At 32.4% G+C, this 16,201-nt stretch overlaps 1 protein-coding gene across 1 annotated transcript in view; it reads right to left on the reverse strand.

The window, feature by feature from the left end:
* LOC137407981 (voltage-dependent calcium channel type A subunit alpha-1-like) overlaps window positions 1-16,201 on the reverse strand; it is a 113,864-nt gene that overhangs the window by 17,006 nt on the left and 80,657 nt on the right. Inside the window, exons 34-40 of the mRNA XM_068094369.1 lie at window positions 14,209-14,319; window positions 12,090-12,220; window positions 9,375-9,431; window positions 6,853-6,926; window positions 5,428-5,503; window positions 4,966-5,045; window positions 1,734-1,948 (exon numbers count right to left, since the gene is read on the reverse strand). Of these exons, the coding sequence (XP_067950470.1) occupies window positions 1,734-1,948; window positions 4,966-5,045; window positions 5,428-5,503; window positions 6,853-6,926; window positions 9,375-9,431; window positions 12,090-12,220; window positions 14,209-14,319 (744 nt within the window). The remainder of the gene's footprint in view (window positions 1-1,733; window positions 1,949-4,965; window positions 5,046-5,427; window positions 5,504-6,852; window positions 6,927-9,374; window positions 9,432-12,089; window positions 12,221-14,208; window positions 14,320-16,201) is intronic.

The following is a 16,201-nucleotide window of genomic DNA, read 5'->3' on the forward strand; positions in this document are numbered from 1 at the left end:
ACAGTTAATAACTGTAAACTAAGTAGCACGGTTAACCAGTTAACATTACTACTTGCTTAAGGCTGTTGACTACTAATATTTACTTTTAACTAGTTGAAACATTTAACCAGTTAACACTGCTAACCAATTAGCAGTATTAACGGGCTCACTGTGTCAAATATTTAAAGCTATTAGCAGCTAACAGTGTTCAACAAGTATCAATGTTAACTGATTAACACTTGACTGGTTGCCACTTTTATTAGTTAACACCCTTACTTGTTCCATGCTGTTAACAGTTAATATTGTTAGTTGGATAACATTGTTAACTGGTTAACAGTATTAAACAGTTAGCACTGCTAGCTAGCTGACTAGCTGTTGTTTATTATTGTCTAGCTTTATTCATCTTTGAAATCTATATTTAAAGAAAATCAAGTGTTTGTCTGTATGTCAGCTGTTTGTATGTCCAGTTAATAGCTATTGATTTAAATACACACGCTAACAGTCCAGTGCTGCATGAGAGATCATGGTGTGTAACGATTATATGCACCATTATTCCAACGAGTGGCAGCGTGGCTGCATGGTTTAGTGATAGTGTGCTTGGCTTCACACCTGAGTGTATTGGTTTAATTTTTGAGAGGTGCAATCTCTTTTCTTAACACTCTTTGCTGGCTTTGGCCAGATACAGCTTTTATTATATTAAAAATTAAAATATTAGCTTAAGTTGCTAGCTTAAGTTACCCAAATACATTGGGTGAAGAAACTACCAATAGCAACTACATTACCTGCCAGTGTTTATACACAATTTTAGATCTTGAGTGATTGTGTAGCATAATAAGAGATGGTTTCACTAATTTGTTTTAGCTCTGCTTCGAGTTTTCGAATATCTGAATTATGCATTGGCTGCGCGCACACGCGCGCACACACGCGCACACGCGCGCACGCCTACACAGAAATAAACAAATACCTTCATTTAAAATTTAGAATGATAAAAGTTGTGATGTTAACTAAAAATTAATTTACAATGCAAAATGTATTTTAGTTCTTTGCAACAATCTTTTAAAATGAGCAGATGTTTAAAATAGTTCATTCAACAATAAGACGCTGGGAAATATCCAGTGTATGTACAGATGTAAGGAGATCATTATTCCATTATAATTACATTCATTATGTTGCTTTTCATAGAAAAACTGTGGCAGCAGTTTGATTTGTAGTTTTCAAAGTTACATTCACAACTTAAAATTTAAACGCATTGTCATATTGTACCCTTTTCGATGGTATGCGTTACAAAATGTGCTTGCTGATTCGGTACTTGTTTACTTTACAGCAACTATTTGAAAACGTACTGCAAGGCAGCGTAGATATGATAAGATGTGTTAGCCCTCAATTTGCATATGTTGTCCTTAAAATTCTTAAAAATACTTTTCTATTTTAGCCATCTTTTTGCTTCTGAATTTTCTGAAGTGTTTCTGGCATGTTTAGTGCCAACAGGAAATTTCAAATTTTTTTTAAATACACAGTAACTATGAAAAGTCATTATGACGCAACACTAAGAAGAATACCAAAAGTTTTTAATGAAAAGTGATATTAACACAGTTTTTGCATATTTAAATATGTTTAAATGTTTTATATTTAACATATTTAAATGTTTAAGCTCATTTAAATATTCTGACAGTTAGCTGACAAACTATCGGCTTTGTCTTGAATATGGACAGATAGCTGAAAAACTTTCCCTCGCCTCACCAACTTTAACTCACCATCTGACAATGGACTGGGTATGATAAGTTCTCTATGGTTTGGAGAAGAATCAGGAGGATGGGTGGCAGGGGTATTGCTGTACGTGACAAACTCTGAGGTCATGTGATCAGGAGAGGTAGTGGTATTGAAGTTGGAAATCGTGTGATCAGCATTTTGGCTCACTGGGTAATTTGTATCTATCGCTGGATGAGATGCTTGTTCACGAGTGTTTGAACTGCAAAATATACAGTGAGATTACGAACCCTAATCAACACTTTCAAATGCTAAAACATTTTATAATTTGTACTAATATCATACACATCTAAAAGGTAAAAACATGGGCTGATAATAGGCATTTCAGATGCCTTCAACTCCAGCCAAAGGAAAAATTAAACTGGGAAAGGCAGCATCACTTCATAAGAAAATAACTTCACTATTGAGTCTGTGATCTTTATTAGCTATAATAGATAATTTCATAGCATCAGCCAATAGAACAGCTGTTATAAATTATTGTAACTTTTTGCTAAATTTAGAATGCCAATTCCGCTAAATTTATAATCAAATTGTAGTTCACAAAAATTCATGACTCATTAGCTAATTTTTATCAAATGAGTTTTTAGTTCAACCAAGGCTTAGCATTAAATCAAATTATATTAAATTAATATTATAAATTAATATAATAAAATAAATTATATTACATTTAATTATGAAACTGCACTAGACAGCATGAATAGCTACTGTTATTATTTGTTGTCTAACTCGAACCCTTCGTTCTTCCATCTCCACGTTACTGTCTATTTTTGACCATCAAAGCGGACATCAAAGTCTTGGTCAGTAACAACTGTGCTTAACTGACTAGCCTTGTTGGCAAATTTGTTAGGTATCATTACTCTTACTGTTCTGGACCTTTTCTGACCAAATAATATGCATCTTTGCTTTGCTACAGTTAAACCGTCTAACTCCGTAATCGCACCAACCTCGTAATATAATTTGACAGCCACTTACTAGCTTCACTGCGATCATGCATCGCACAGTTATGAGCAACAGTTAAACTGTAAATTCAAAGTTGTCTTTCTTTACAAAAAAAACTAAAGAACAGACAATAGTATAGCCAAAAAAGTAGAAAATTGACTAAATAAATATTTCATGCTAACATAGTTGTTTAAAATTACTACCAAATTTTAAATGAACTTATTTTCATGTCAATAGGGCCGTAAAAATCTAATACCTACACAAAAGTTGTAAGTTTCATCTTTCAACTATAATTGTTTAATGGAGAAATTAATTTTCAATAAGTTAAAACTTGAAAAAATTTTTTTTAGCTAAATTATGTTACCTCAAGTTTTCAAAAGTGATTTTGGTTTATATCTAAAGAATAATTAGTAACTGCAAGTATGATGCAAACAATTTACTTTTTATAAGAGATCCCTATAAAAATAACTTTGGTTAAAATCTGTCAGCATTCCATAATACTTAGCATTCTCAAACAGAATAGTGACACCGTGATGAGGAAAGAAATTAGCAGTTTTCAAGCTGAACAGTTTCTCATAAAGAAGTAAATACCAACTATGTTGCTGTATGCTGTCAAACCTTTACATACGCAATTAATTTATCAGTATATTTGCTTCATATGTTGAAATCGTTGTACGTAGTTCTATTAGCATACATAGCCCAAAAACATTGATAGCTGTTTTCATTGTATATTGTTTACTTTGTTCCTGAGACCAAAAACAATGATAGCTATGTCAGATAATCCAATATAGAGTTTTGAAAGGTAAATTATACAAAAACATGTAAAAAATAAAGTTTAAAGCCTAAGTTTTTTGTAGAAACTAAATTAATCAAGTCATAATCAGTTAAAAACCATTTTTATTGCTATTCTGTCATAGAGATAAAATAATGGAAGTGTAAGCCTGATAACACTTAAATTCAGTAGTAAAGTGAATGGTGTAAATATAGTGCAACCTTCTCCTACTTACACTAGATATAGCTTAAATGACCTTAATTTTGCAGAATTGTTATGATTTTTGTATTTTAAAGTTCACCAGTTTTTTACTTCTATATACATAAACCTCAAAGTTTGTATGTAATTCTGTGTGCTCGGCTATAACTATTAATATCTTAGAATAAAGAATCTGTATCGCCAAAGATTTTGTCTTGGAACCTCCCATTTCCCAGGTGATATGCTAACCTATTGATTACTCAAGATTGATAAATTTCTTGTGCGGTATGAGTCGATATCTGGGTGAAAATACGTGTAGCACTATGCATTACGCCACAACGTCATTAAAGCTTGCTCTCACTGCTCATGTTGAAAAATTTAGCAATAGGGGTACTAGCTTACTCAAAGTGGCCATTGGTAATGTGCCAGACTAATGACAAGTGGCGAGCAACTACATTCCCTGCCACTGTTTATAAGCTGTTTTTCATTACTCGTGCGATGCAGAAATTTTGGCTAGTTTACATACAAAAATAATACTTTAAAAAATTCTGGACCTCAGCTAGTAGAAATTGCTTCAGATAACAAGATAAGTATTTACCCAAGTTTTGTACCATATTCTAAAAGACTTTATATGTAGGGGTTATGATATATGTACAGTATGTTGAGGCTTGACTGTATTTAGCTAGCGATAACCATATTCAAATAACTGTGAACTATGCATCACCATGTTTTTGCGTGAAACACTTAGGTTTGTTTGCGTAGTCAACAATACCACCTAAATGAATCCTAATGTGGCCATTAATCTATATATATATAAATCCCAAAGTGTGCTGTCTGTCTAGTTACAGCGATTAAATTCTAAAAATGAAAAATCCACATAGCAGATTATTTGGTCTCGGAACCTCCTGATCTAGACCGGCGATTTAATCCGCTACAGTAAAAACTATACTACATACATTGTACATTGATAGCCAAGCTGTCAATAATTGTTAGTGCATTTTTTAGCGCAACAAAGCTCTTGGGGTCATTATTTGCACGGTTGACAGTTACGCCGAAACTGATTATTAAGCTGTCTGCAAACACTGTGTCATGGTAAAGGTACGCTTATGTTTACTAGCTTATGTTTACTAGCTTATGTTTACTAGCTTATGTTTACTAGCTTACTAGCTTAAGTTACTCAAATTCATTGGGTGATTGTTTTATTACCCGCACAAAGTCAGGCATTGAACTAGTAAACTAATCAACCAGGCTATACTAAAATATTTTTGTAGAAGCTATGATACGAATAAGGAATATATGTATGAACGCACCTTTTCAGGGTTCTCATAGGGTAGGCTGTACTCTCTTCTTTTTTTGCAGCGCCAGGCATGCACATATCAATACCGTCTACCTATAATATATAAAATAAATGTATGTCATGCGTGATCAACATTGTAAACAATAATTATTAAAAAGGTTTTGTGTTATAATAAAAGAAATCTGTTTAGTCAATAAATTCATTCAACTGCGCTAAAGTCATTCGGGCCCTGCCAGAATATGGGAATGTAATGAAAATCAGCAGCCTCCCTGATGACAACCTTGATGATGAGCAAGCCATATCACTGATTTCTAATCACCAATTTACTCCACGGAGTTAAGATCAGCAAAAAAAGATTGAAGGAATTTTGCAACTAGGTGTGCTTTTGGATTCAGCAAACCTTATAATCAAGCCATAACACTTTCCTACATACAAACTATACTACATAAAGACTATATACATATGTACTACATACCTTGTGCTGAAAAGTTATGTTTCTACTTGTGCTGCCAACAGCGCTGCTCTGTGGCTCAGCAGCAGCTATACCTTGTCTAAAAGTTTGACAAAATGTTATAGAGTTTTAGTTACAGTTACGGAGGTATAGTCAGATAGTTATATTTATAAAGTTATAGTCAGAGAGTTATAGTTATATAGTTATAGTTACAAAAATAAAGCTAAAAATTTATAGTTATTGTAGATTTATAGATATATAGCTATAGATATAGAGTTATAGATATAGAGTTCACTAGATACAATATGTTATTAGATAAATCAATCAAAACAATAGTGTGTACATTGTTTGAAAACTGCAGACCCTGACCTTATTTGTTATTTAAACGCATTGTAAATTAAAATTAATAGTAAATTGTAATATAATTAAAATAAACTTACAATTTATTATTATTTTTAATTCAAAATCGAATTAATTTAAATTTTAAATTAAAAGAATGTGTAAGGATGTTTATTTAACTTTTTTTATATAAACACTCTAATGTATATTGAATTGGGTAAAATAAACCTAATCCAAATAGAAGGCCTGAATTTATTTTGCTATGTTACAGACTATAACTAAATTCGTTCAAGAAAATGCTAGATAAAGTTAGATAACCATAACTATTGTTCAGGTGATACATGTTACATTTTTGTTATTGTTTCCAGTATGTTTACATCACTACATTGCCAACAAATTTACTCAGTTGGTTACATAAAAAGTAAAATAAAAAACCATGAGCTACAAAATACATTTTACAAAAATATATAGTGTTAGACAGACTGTTTCTAAAGGAAATATTATTTAGATGAAAAAATAATAAATAAGTTCCAATTTTAAATCATTTCAAAAGTCAGTAAGCTTATAACTCTGCAGTTTTCAGTGCACTTCAAATCTATTTAAAATTTATTAAAAACATCAGGATTGGAAATATAGCCGAAAATGAAGTTAAATGCTCGGTTGGCTCATAAATACTTTCAAATAATGCTAAATTTATGTGTAATAATAAATTCCCACTTTTTCAGTGTCTAGGTGCGTGTGGGTGCGTGTGGGTGTGTGTGGTGCGTGTGGGCATCTGTCGATTTGTGTAAATGCTGTGCGTTTTCACTTTTGCTGACTAACTTCATTTAAACTTTATACATATATGCTTTGTGCCTTCCGTCAGTTTGCTAAAAATATTGGTTTCAAAACTTTATTTAGTTTTTGAGATCTAACCATTAACCACTTGCATGCAGGCTAATTAAAAAAAGAGATCTAATTTTCACCGGGCTGCCTGCTAATTAAAAATAACATTTTTATTTTAGCTGCCATTATGAACTTTTGACAAGTGGATGCAGCCTCATGTCAGTTTCAACCAAATTCTAAAAACATTCCCTTTTGAAATCACTAAATATTGCTTTTTCAACTTACTCCTTTTGGCTGTCTGTTTTGTCTCCTTCTCCTTTGAAAGTGCCAAGAATTCTCTTCAATAGTGAAGGTTTTGTCTAAAACCATCAAGTCGCCACCTTTATTTCAACTCTAAGGTATTACAAATAAGTTTTTAAATTAGAAATTGACATTTAAAACAATATACTATTAAAATTTGCGCAGTTAAAATATACTCTCAGATGCAAGAAATGAGGTTGAATGAATGCTTGCGTAGAACCTCCAACAAAATTCATCAAGAGCTATTAAGTTATTTAAAACAGATTTCATCCACTTTTTGTCCGTCATTCTCAAAGAACCAAAAACCTTTGAGTTTTTATACAGCCAGTGTACTTTTAGCATTCAGCATAACATAAAATTTGCTTATAACCAATAAGCTATGTAAAATTCAAAGGAGTGAAGTGCAGAGGTCACGGTAAACTCAACAATGATAGACAAAACCAAAATAAAATAACACACAACAGTCTTCAGCGAGTCGGCAAATCATTCATGGTGTGCTGGGGGCATGGCATAAGCTAGACAACAGTTGAACACTCCAAGCCGTGTCATTGTACTAACCATTAAGTTCAAAGGTCAATAGCATTAGGAATAGCCAATGAACAGGCAGCATGGAGCTACCGGATGATAGAAAAGAGGTAATGATGGGTTTTATAGAGTCTTCATTTTAATTTGTTACTAGTTTGATCTATTAAAGATAGATTTACACCAAACGTTATACTTTTATTAGAAAGTGTCAGTATTTTTCTACCATTTGTAATTGTCTTTGATGTTTGAGATGATTTGACTGCCAGTGTCTTTTCTAATTAAAATCGATCAAACTTGATCATGGGCTAAACGCTCAGAAGAAAAATACATGCAAAATGACATCACTAGTTATTATTGTTGCTATAGTTGATATCGGCTATTGTGTTCAAGTTGCAGCATTATGTGTCTCTATTCTGTCAGTCTCTTTACAACTATATATGTCATAATCACACTTTCACTTTATCTGAGTGTTTTTATCGCGATGCAGTTTTATCGATTTTAGTTTTAAAACATCCTGGCAGTCAGATCACTTCAACCATCAAAAACAGTTGCATATGATAAAAAATGCCAACACTTTCTGATCCAATTTATTAAAATTTTGTGCTAGTTCACCTTTAAAATTACATTTTTTTCAATTTTATAATTTTTTATCAGTATTATTGTTCTTATTTAAACTAAGACTAGTAACATAATACATTAACAATAATATTATTATGTTATAATCATTTCTGTATTTATTTCCTTTAGCTTAATTACTAGGATTTAGATTTTGCTATTGTAATTGTTATAAAAAAACTATTAAAGTTTACCAAAAGCAATATCAAAATTGTGAACGCTGCCTTTCATCAGCTTGCTGCCAAGCTAAAATAAATCATAGCTCAAGTTTTTTAACATATTAAAAAAATTTGATTAAATGTGATTTAAGTAATTCACCTAAAAATGATCAAACTAACATTTAAACTTTTTTTTAAATGATGTAGAGTTTTGCAATGAATACAATAATTTTGGTAGATCCAGTTACTAAAACCAGAGTTGATATTTTTTATTAATTTACCGAAGAAAATATGTCAATATAAAATAAATGCATAATTTTGATGAATTAAACAAAAGAAAAAAATACAAAGTCTAATTAACTGCTAATAATAAATTTGTGTTGGTAGTTTTTTGTCATTGTAAAAAAGTGTATTTTATTAAAGTGCTAACCAAATCTTGGTAACTTCAGTGAAAATGCAGTTATATTCCTTGTCCAATCAGAACAGCATAATGATAAAACGATGCCAAATGTTGGCCAATCAACTAGCTTACATAATTTAGTCAATCAGAGTTTTTTGAGTTCACATACTTGTCACTAATGTTAGTTTAAAAGCTTACAATACTATTATTTTACTTAAATTATATTTTATAATTTATTTTCTCTTAGATCCAATCCAGTTTTATGTCACAGCAAGCATATTAGTAATCATTAGTGAAATGCTAAAAATTACCAACTTTATTTCATGTATTTAGCTGTAAGGCTGCTGCATTTAAAAAAAGACTTCAAATTACAGAAAAACGTTTTACATTACTGTAGAAACATTTTCACAAAAACATCAGCAACCAGAAAAAACATTGTGATTTGAATAACTACAGGAAACACAGCTGCGTAAACGGAACACATCAAAGCTTGGTTAGAGCATATTTTAGTATCTACCATGTATTCTTTTAATATCAACCACATTTTATCCTGAAAAAAATCATTGAAACATTCATATGCAAAGCTAATAGAGATAGAATGTGACATTAACCAACGGTGAACATCAAGCGTAATCTACGGCATCTTTTCTAGCAATTAAAACAAAAAGTGTTTCACTGGCAGTAAACTGCTTCATGTACAAACTATGGAAGCGATCAGGTATTTCCTGCTACACAATAGCACATAATTGACTACTACGACTCGTAAAGCAAGGTGGGTAATACAGTGATTGGCGAATATCAAGCCATACAGGTGTTGTAGAAGTCGGTTTGTCCAGACAGTGCTCGAGAGTGAACCCTTGATGTTGCTGAAACAGAGCGGTAACTTTCTGAATTCACTAAAAACATGGTATGGATGGTTGAAAGGGTTGAGCGTGTAATCAGCAGACAAAAAGTAGAGAATTCTAAGCTTAGAATAGGTATTTTATTTTTTACAAATACAGCTGCAGTATGTGAGTAGTGAGCATAGTGGGAGAAAATTCGTTATCTCTTAAGATTACACGACCATATTTAGCCTGATTTTGGAAGCTGGAGAGTCAGATTGACAGTTTTTATGATAACCTAATTTACAGAGCTCAATCTAAGCTTTTGAATCAGTTTTTATAAGTTTAAATTCTTGTTTCAACCATTTTTATCCCACTTACTGACTAAAGCTACAGTATTGAACAGTATACTAGTAATGTACGGTAATCACTCAATTTGCAAAAATAATCGGAACACGTCCCCTTCCATCCCCCGAAACATCCCTTCCTGGCCACCCCCTTTCTCATAATCCTCTCAAACGCCCTTTCTCAGCCACCACTTCTTTCATCTCCTTTTTCCTACCCTCACACTCACTCACCACCTCTTCCCGACTACCTACCTTCCCAACACAGAAAGCGTGGGGTGAAAGGGGAGAGTGGGTTTCTCTCCCCTTGTCAGCGAGTCTGCTGACAAGTGAGCCAACTCACTAAGCCGCATAGCCTACATGCTCTAAAGTGGAATAATTTTGCGCATATTCATTACATCAGTTAAAACCCACATAACGACGTTGTGTGTCGCATAACATCACACGAGCTCGCTTCATAGCTCATGGCTCTTATTATAGTAAGTTTAGCAATATAAGCATTCTTAAGTTGCTAGCTTAAGTTACTCAAATGAATCAATTTGCTAATTTTGCTATCCATCATTTTTTTATGTCATCACCTTGTTTGCTCGTCTACAAAAAAGCCGCCATCTTTGTAGAAAACGATCGTCATTCTCTTGAATAATAGTATTTTTTGGTGTTGTTTGGTTACTAAAATAAAAAATTTGCAAACAAAAGCATTGTTTGCAATAATTAATTGCAGAAGCTTTATGTTTTTAATGATAAAGGCTGTCCATAAAGATGGCAGACAACGATAGAATGACGTCACGAAAAAACGAAGGATTGGCTATTCGTCAACTAAGCCAATGGCAACTATATTATCTGCCAGTGTTTATAAGCCAAATATATTACCGTGCAATGCCAAGCATTCAGTAGTATACAGTTTTATATCGGCGTACCGGTTAAACCAGACAATTATTTAAACCAGATACCCACCATACTATTAAACCATTTTAACGAGAGTCATCAATACTTTTAAAGGAATTTGCAGGAATATTGTACTATCTAAAAGAATTAAGTTTTTAGGCCTTGTTCAGACCAATTTCTCATGTATGGCATGCTAGGGGCTGCACCCTTTTATGCAAGCTTATGTAGGTGTGCGATTGATGTGAATCAAACAGCTATGTATTTTGGGTACACTCTACATGAACATTGTCCTAAAAGAGCATATCCAAAAGTATTGGTTTTAATCAGGCCTTACTTAGTCAAGTAGGTATGCAGCCACATAACTATAATGGTTTAGTCTGTATTTTCAATTGAACCACTCTGCTGTTTGTACACAAATGTGATAAATCATTATAAATTGGTTTTGGAGAAGATTACTCCTGACTGGAGTAATTTCAATGTTGGCTATCCTGTTATGATTTGTGCAGAATGAGAATAGTTCATGTTGTCATACCTTCTTTATCAATTAATGTTGAGAACAGCATTAATGCTAAATCATTTAATTGGTTCTTAAAATTTTGCAATTGTGATTTCTGAATCTAAGCAAAAAATTACAAAACAGTTATAATTCTGTTTTAAAAAACTCAACTCCATTGCTAATGACATACCCTTTAGTTCTGCAATTATGTTAATCCGTAAAAAGCTACTAGTCTGATAGACTTTACTCAATGGTTTAAACTCAGACCTTCCTACCTACTGTCAACAGAGGAATACAAATAACCCGCTTTACCTATGGGTTTTCAAAGCCTGGTTTATGATTAAAATGCTACCATTGCATAAATATAGTGAATTAGATAACACTATAAATTCAACACGTTGGTAGTCTTTTTAATTAAGAACGCAACACCTGTATTTTTTTGCAAAACTATTAGATTGTCAACTTTTAAAACTCTTCAGTTTAACTCACTCAATAATTTCTGATTTTTGTCTTCTCATTTTAGTTTTGGCATGTAAAATTGTTGTTTTGGCATGTAACATCGTTGTTTTAGCATGTAACATCGTTGTTTTGGCATGTAACATCGTTGTTTTGGCATGTAACATCATCGTTTTGGCATGTAATATCGTTGTTTTGGCATGTAACAAAAAACACCCTTGTGTGGATGTCTACTAATGCCAATAAGAGGCTCTAACATATACATACCTTAATTAATTTGTTGTGATGGCATTACAATGCAAAAGTACTGAATTTTTAACTTTTTTAACAGAAGTATCAAAGAAATTAACAAAAAAGATTAAAAAATTATACATATCAATACCATAGAAAACCTAAAATAAAGGCTAACAGTTGTTTTTTATTTTTTACTAGCTTTAGATAATTATCTTCTCCTGGAAGTGAGCAAGGTAATGCAAGGTTGGCAACATAGGAAGAATCTACTTCTATCTATGGTTGGCATACATGTGGGGATCCTTGGCCATTATAGAGCCTCTCCTGCTGCAAAGCTAGGCTCTTTTTGTACGCTCTCCAGTTCTCCACTATCAACTTTCCAGCATAGATTTTACCTACGGTCATCCTACCTGATCCAAGTTCTACAAGAAACATACCGGTATGAAAAATCAATAGGAATCACTTTGGAGAGTTTATGATACTATCAGTAAAAAGGATAATATAGGGAACTACATTAAAAAATTTAAGATTAGCCCACGGTTAAGTTGAGCTATGAAACAGTGAAACAGTGATTCTAAATTTGATTTGGTGAAATAGTAGTAAGTGTATGAAGAAACCATGAAGGAACTATCCATGTATGCTTTTTTAAATCTGGTGGCATCACAAAATCAACATCAAAGAGAATACAAAATAGAACTGAATTTTTCAGAAATGGTAAGATTAGGCTTAACATTTGTAACTAAAAAATACCACAGGTTGGTTAATAAAGTCTAAGTTAGTGCAAAGTAAGAGAAGGCATGCCTATGTATTACAAATAGCTTTCACAAACACTAAAAACTATCTTTAACATATTGGTTATTTGTACCATTGTTCTCATTTCTTCTAACAGTTTGTTTGCTTTTTAATTTTTGATCGCTATTGTTTTTATTTTTATTGCAATTGTTAAAGGTTTGTGAATTGTTAGTGCATCTGTATTTAGCGGGTATGATAAATGTTAGCAAAATGGCAAAAGAAGCAGAATATTTTTATTATTTGACTTATCCTAAAGCTACATACAGATTTGTCTCTTAAGAAACCAGAGGCGCAAAGAGATCTGGCTTTAAAAAGTTGCTTAAACAATGGTTCACATATGTAAGCTTTTATTGGAAAACTTAGTTTTTCTCATATATGAACGCTTGGTAACAGTGACAGAGCAAACTAGAATATATAACAACATGGTTTTTGTTAGAGACTTTACCAGGATACATAACAACATACTGACTATTAGAGACTTACTCAGGTTATATAACAACATCCTGACTATTAGAGACTTCTCAGGATACATAACAACATCCTGACTATTAGAGACTTCCTCAAGATATATAACAACATACTGACTGTTGGAGACTTCACAGGATATATAACAACATACTGATTATTTGAGACTTTCTCAGAATACATAGCAACATCATGACTATTAGAGACTATTATAAAACAACTGTTTTCTTTGAAATTGCAAAGCTACTAAAATCTAGTTACCTTTTTGCGACGAAAGCAATTTTTGGAAAATTATGGCTAAACTAGTAGTAAGGTTTGCATTGTCCAAAAAAAATTTCCAATCAGATATTTCAATGTCAATACAAATTGTTACACAGCTTTCATGGGTGACTGTCCTCAATGCATGTGAATACACATTGTTGAGGTAGTACGTGGCACATTTACATGTTTATAAAAAACGGTTTAAGGCTGCCAATTGAGCCAGGGTTTTTTTTATCTGCCTTTGCACATTAAAAAAACTGTAGTGACTCAGCTATTATCACTTTTACCTCACACAACATTTTTTAATGTCGCGAGTACCGCTTAGCTGCTTAATATAGGGAAATCTTTCTGCAAAGCTGGAAAGCAGGCGACTGCTTGGACTTAAAAAACAGTAATAATCTTGCAATCTTGCTCAAAACCTTGACACTGAAAAAATGATACAGGTGGTAGTAAGTAAATTTCTTTATTAACGTTAGGCTTGTATTGACCTTGAACCCGTAACATTCGGCTTAGTAGACCAACGCACTGTTACTTACACTAACTGACAACCTTATTGAGCACTTGCCAAGCTAGCGGTAGTCATGGCAAAACCTGGGATTTCTTTTTTCCAATCAGATAGCTTTCAGGTAGATGTTCAAGAAGCTGGCTTTTAGAAACCAGATACAATTTTTGATGAACTATTTTTAGCATAATCGTGCAAAGTTTGAATAAAACTGGCTAGAAATTATGAAAACACAAAACATTTACGGGCGCAGACAAACACGTGCACGCACACATACACAATGACAAAGTAGAACTTATTTAGCTAATAAGAATAAAGATATGCACATTTAGATTATTTATGTGACTTTTGCACTAACTGATGATGCTGTCAATAGATACATGTTTTTACCTTCTGGCGAAGGCACAAGCAGTTGCAGCAAATTGCTCTTCTTGGTTTCAATCGGCCATAGTTTCTTTAACGAAACTCTTAGTTCATTGTTCTTTTTATCCATTTCTTGAACTATGCAAATAAAGAACAGAAGTCTTGCAGCTTACATTAGTGGTGGCTGAAATGATTGGTACTTGAAACAATTGGTACTTGAAGCAATCGACACTTGCAACAATTGGTACTTGAAACAATTGGTACTTGAATTAATTGGTACTTGAAAAGATTGACACTTGAAACAATTGGTACTTGCAACAGTTGATTGAAACTTGAAACAATTGGTACTTGAAACAATTGCTACTTGAAACAATTGGTACTTGAAGAGATTGATACTTGAAACAATTGGTACTTGAAGCAATTGATACTTGAAACACTTGGTACTTGCAAAGATTAGTAAATAGACAACCATTATATCTTAAAGTCACAGGTACAAGCGGTAATATATTAAAAAAACAATGAAGCATTTGATAAAATGTTATTTGTTGTATAAACCCTATGTTTTTTTAATCACTTTGATCTGATGAAAATCTTAGTAAAATGTTATACACTCTGCTGTTTTACATTTTATTTTACTTTTATTTTATTGGATGAAAACCGTGTAATGAATGTTAAACTATAAAAAGAGCATTCTGCTGACTGGCATAGTCAATACTCAATTAATAATAACATACTAAGTAGAATATATGAAGTATATCCCATTTTCTCCCATCAATTGGTGGCAGATGCTGCTATGATGTATAACATCTGCCTCAAATGTGTGCAATTAAAGTTTAACTTAAAATTGCTTAAATGTATAAGATTTCTAACACATGAGGTAAAATAAAAGCAAACATTTTTATGATCAAGTAACAAAGAAACTCTGTTTTGATTGATTATTTAATTTAGTGTTTCAAAAATAACTTTGCGTTTTCCTAATTACCTATTTACATGGTTATACATAATGCATTTTTTCACTGATGTTGGTAAAAACGTTCAGCGTATATTAAGGAGCTATCATAAGTTTTTTTTAAATGCGTAAGAAGTTGGATAAGTTACAGTGTGTGTTACAAAAGAATTGTACCAACATATAGAAGTTTTGACAAAACAAACAACAGAATGAATAAACTTTGTATGTAAGATTTTCACTGCAGTTAGATTCTAACTAGAAAAGATTGCTTTGGGTTTGTCTGACTTGAAAAGGCTGACAATAACCTATGACAATATTTTCTGGTAACAAGCTTTTACAATGGTTCACCTTAGTATTTGTACAAAAAAAACATCAATTACGGATCACTAAGTTAAAGAATCCAGAAAAAGATTTAAAGTATTATGGTATCCCTTTATGCCAAAAACGGACCAGTTAGTGTTCTTTTTCCTAAGATTTCACCGCATAATGACACTGTTTCTGTTTTTTTTATTGTTACTAAATTTCTTCTACATTGAGCCTCAGATATTTTTTATAGCTATATTTTTACCTTAGACTATGAGGGTTTGCCCTTTAGTCAAGCTGGAAAAACGATAGCACTTTTGTTTTGCAACCAGTTTTACTAAACTAATGAACAACATTAACTATAGCTTTTGCTTATCAAACGTGTTGATTGTTGAACAGAATTTTCTGCAAATTCCAAAATACCTTCAGATTAAAGCTCTAAGGTAGAAAATCTAGCTTCTACGAGGGAAATACCGAGTGGCATCAAAAGGTTTTCAGTCTGAAATAGTTCAGTCAGAACTAGTAAAAGGTTTCTGTGGTGGAAGAGTTAATAGGTTTTATAACAGGAAGTACATGAATAGCCAGTTAGTGTTTTACACCGGCTCAGAAGCAAACATTTACAATTGATAACTGATATAACACATAAAACATACTATTTCCGTTTGAAAGAAATAACTAATATCAGAAGACGTTGTTTACAAAAATACAATCAGACAAAACATGGAAAAGGAATTGGATGAGGCATATTTTATGTATAGAGAGAAGGAA

Source organism: Watersipora subatra, chromosome 11 (genome assembly GCF_963576615.1).
Source record: "Watersipora subatra chromosome 11, tzWatSuba1.1, whole genome shotgun sequence".
NCBI classification, from domain to species: Eukaryota; Metazoa; Bryozoa; class Gymnolaemata; order Cheilostomatida; family Watersiporidae; genus Watersipora; species Watersipora subatra.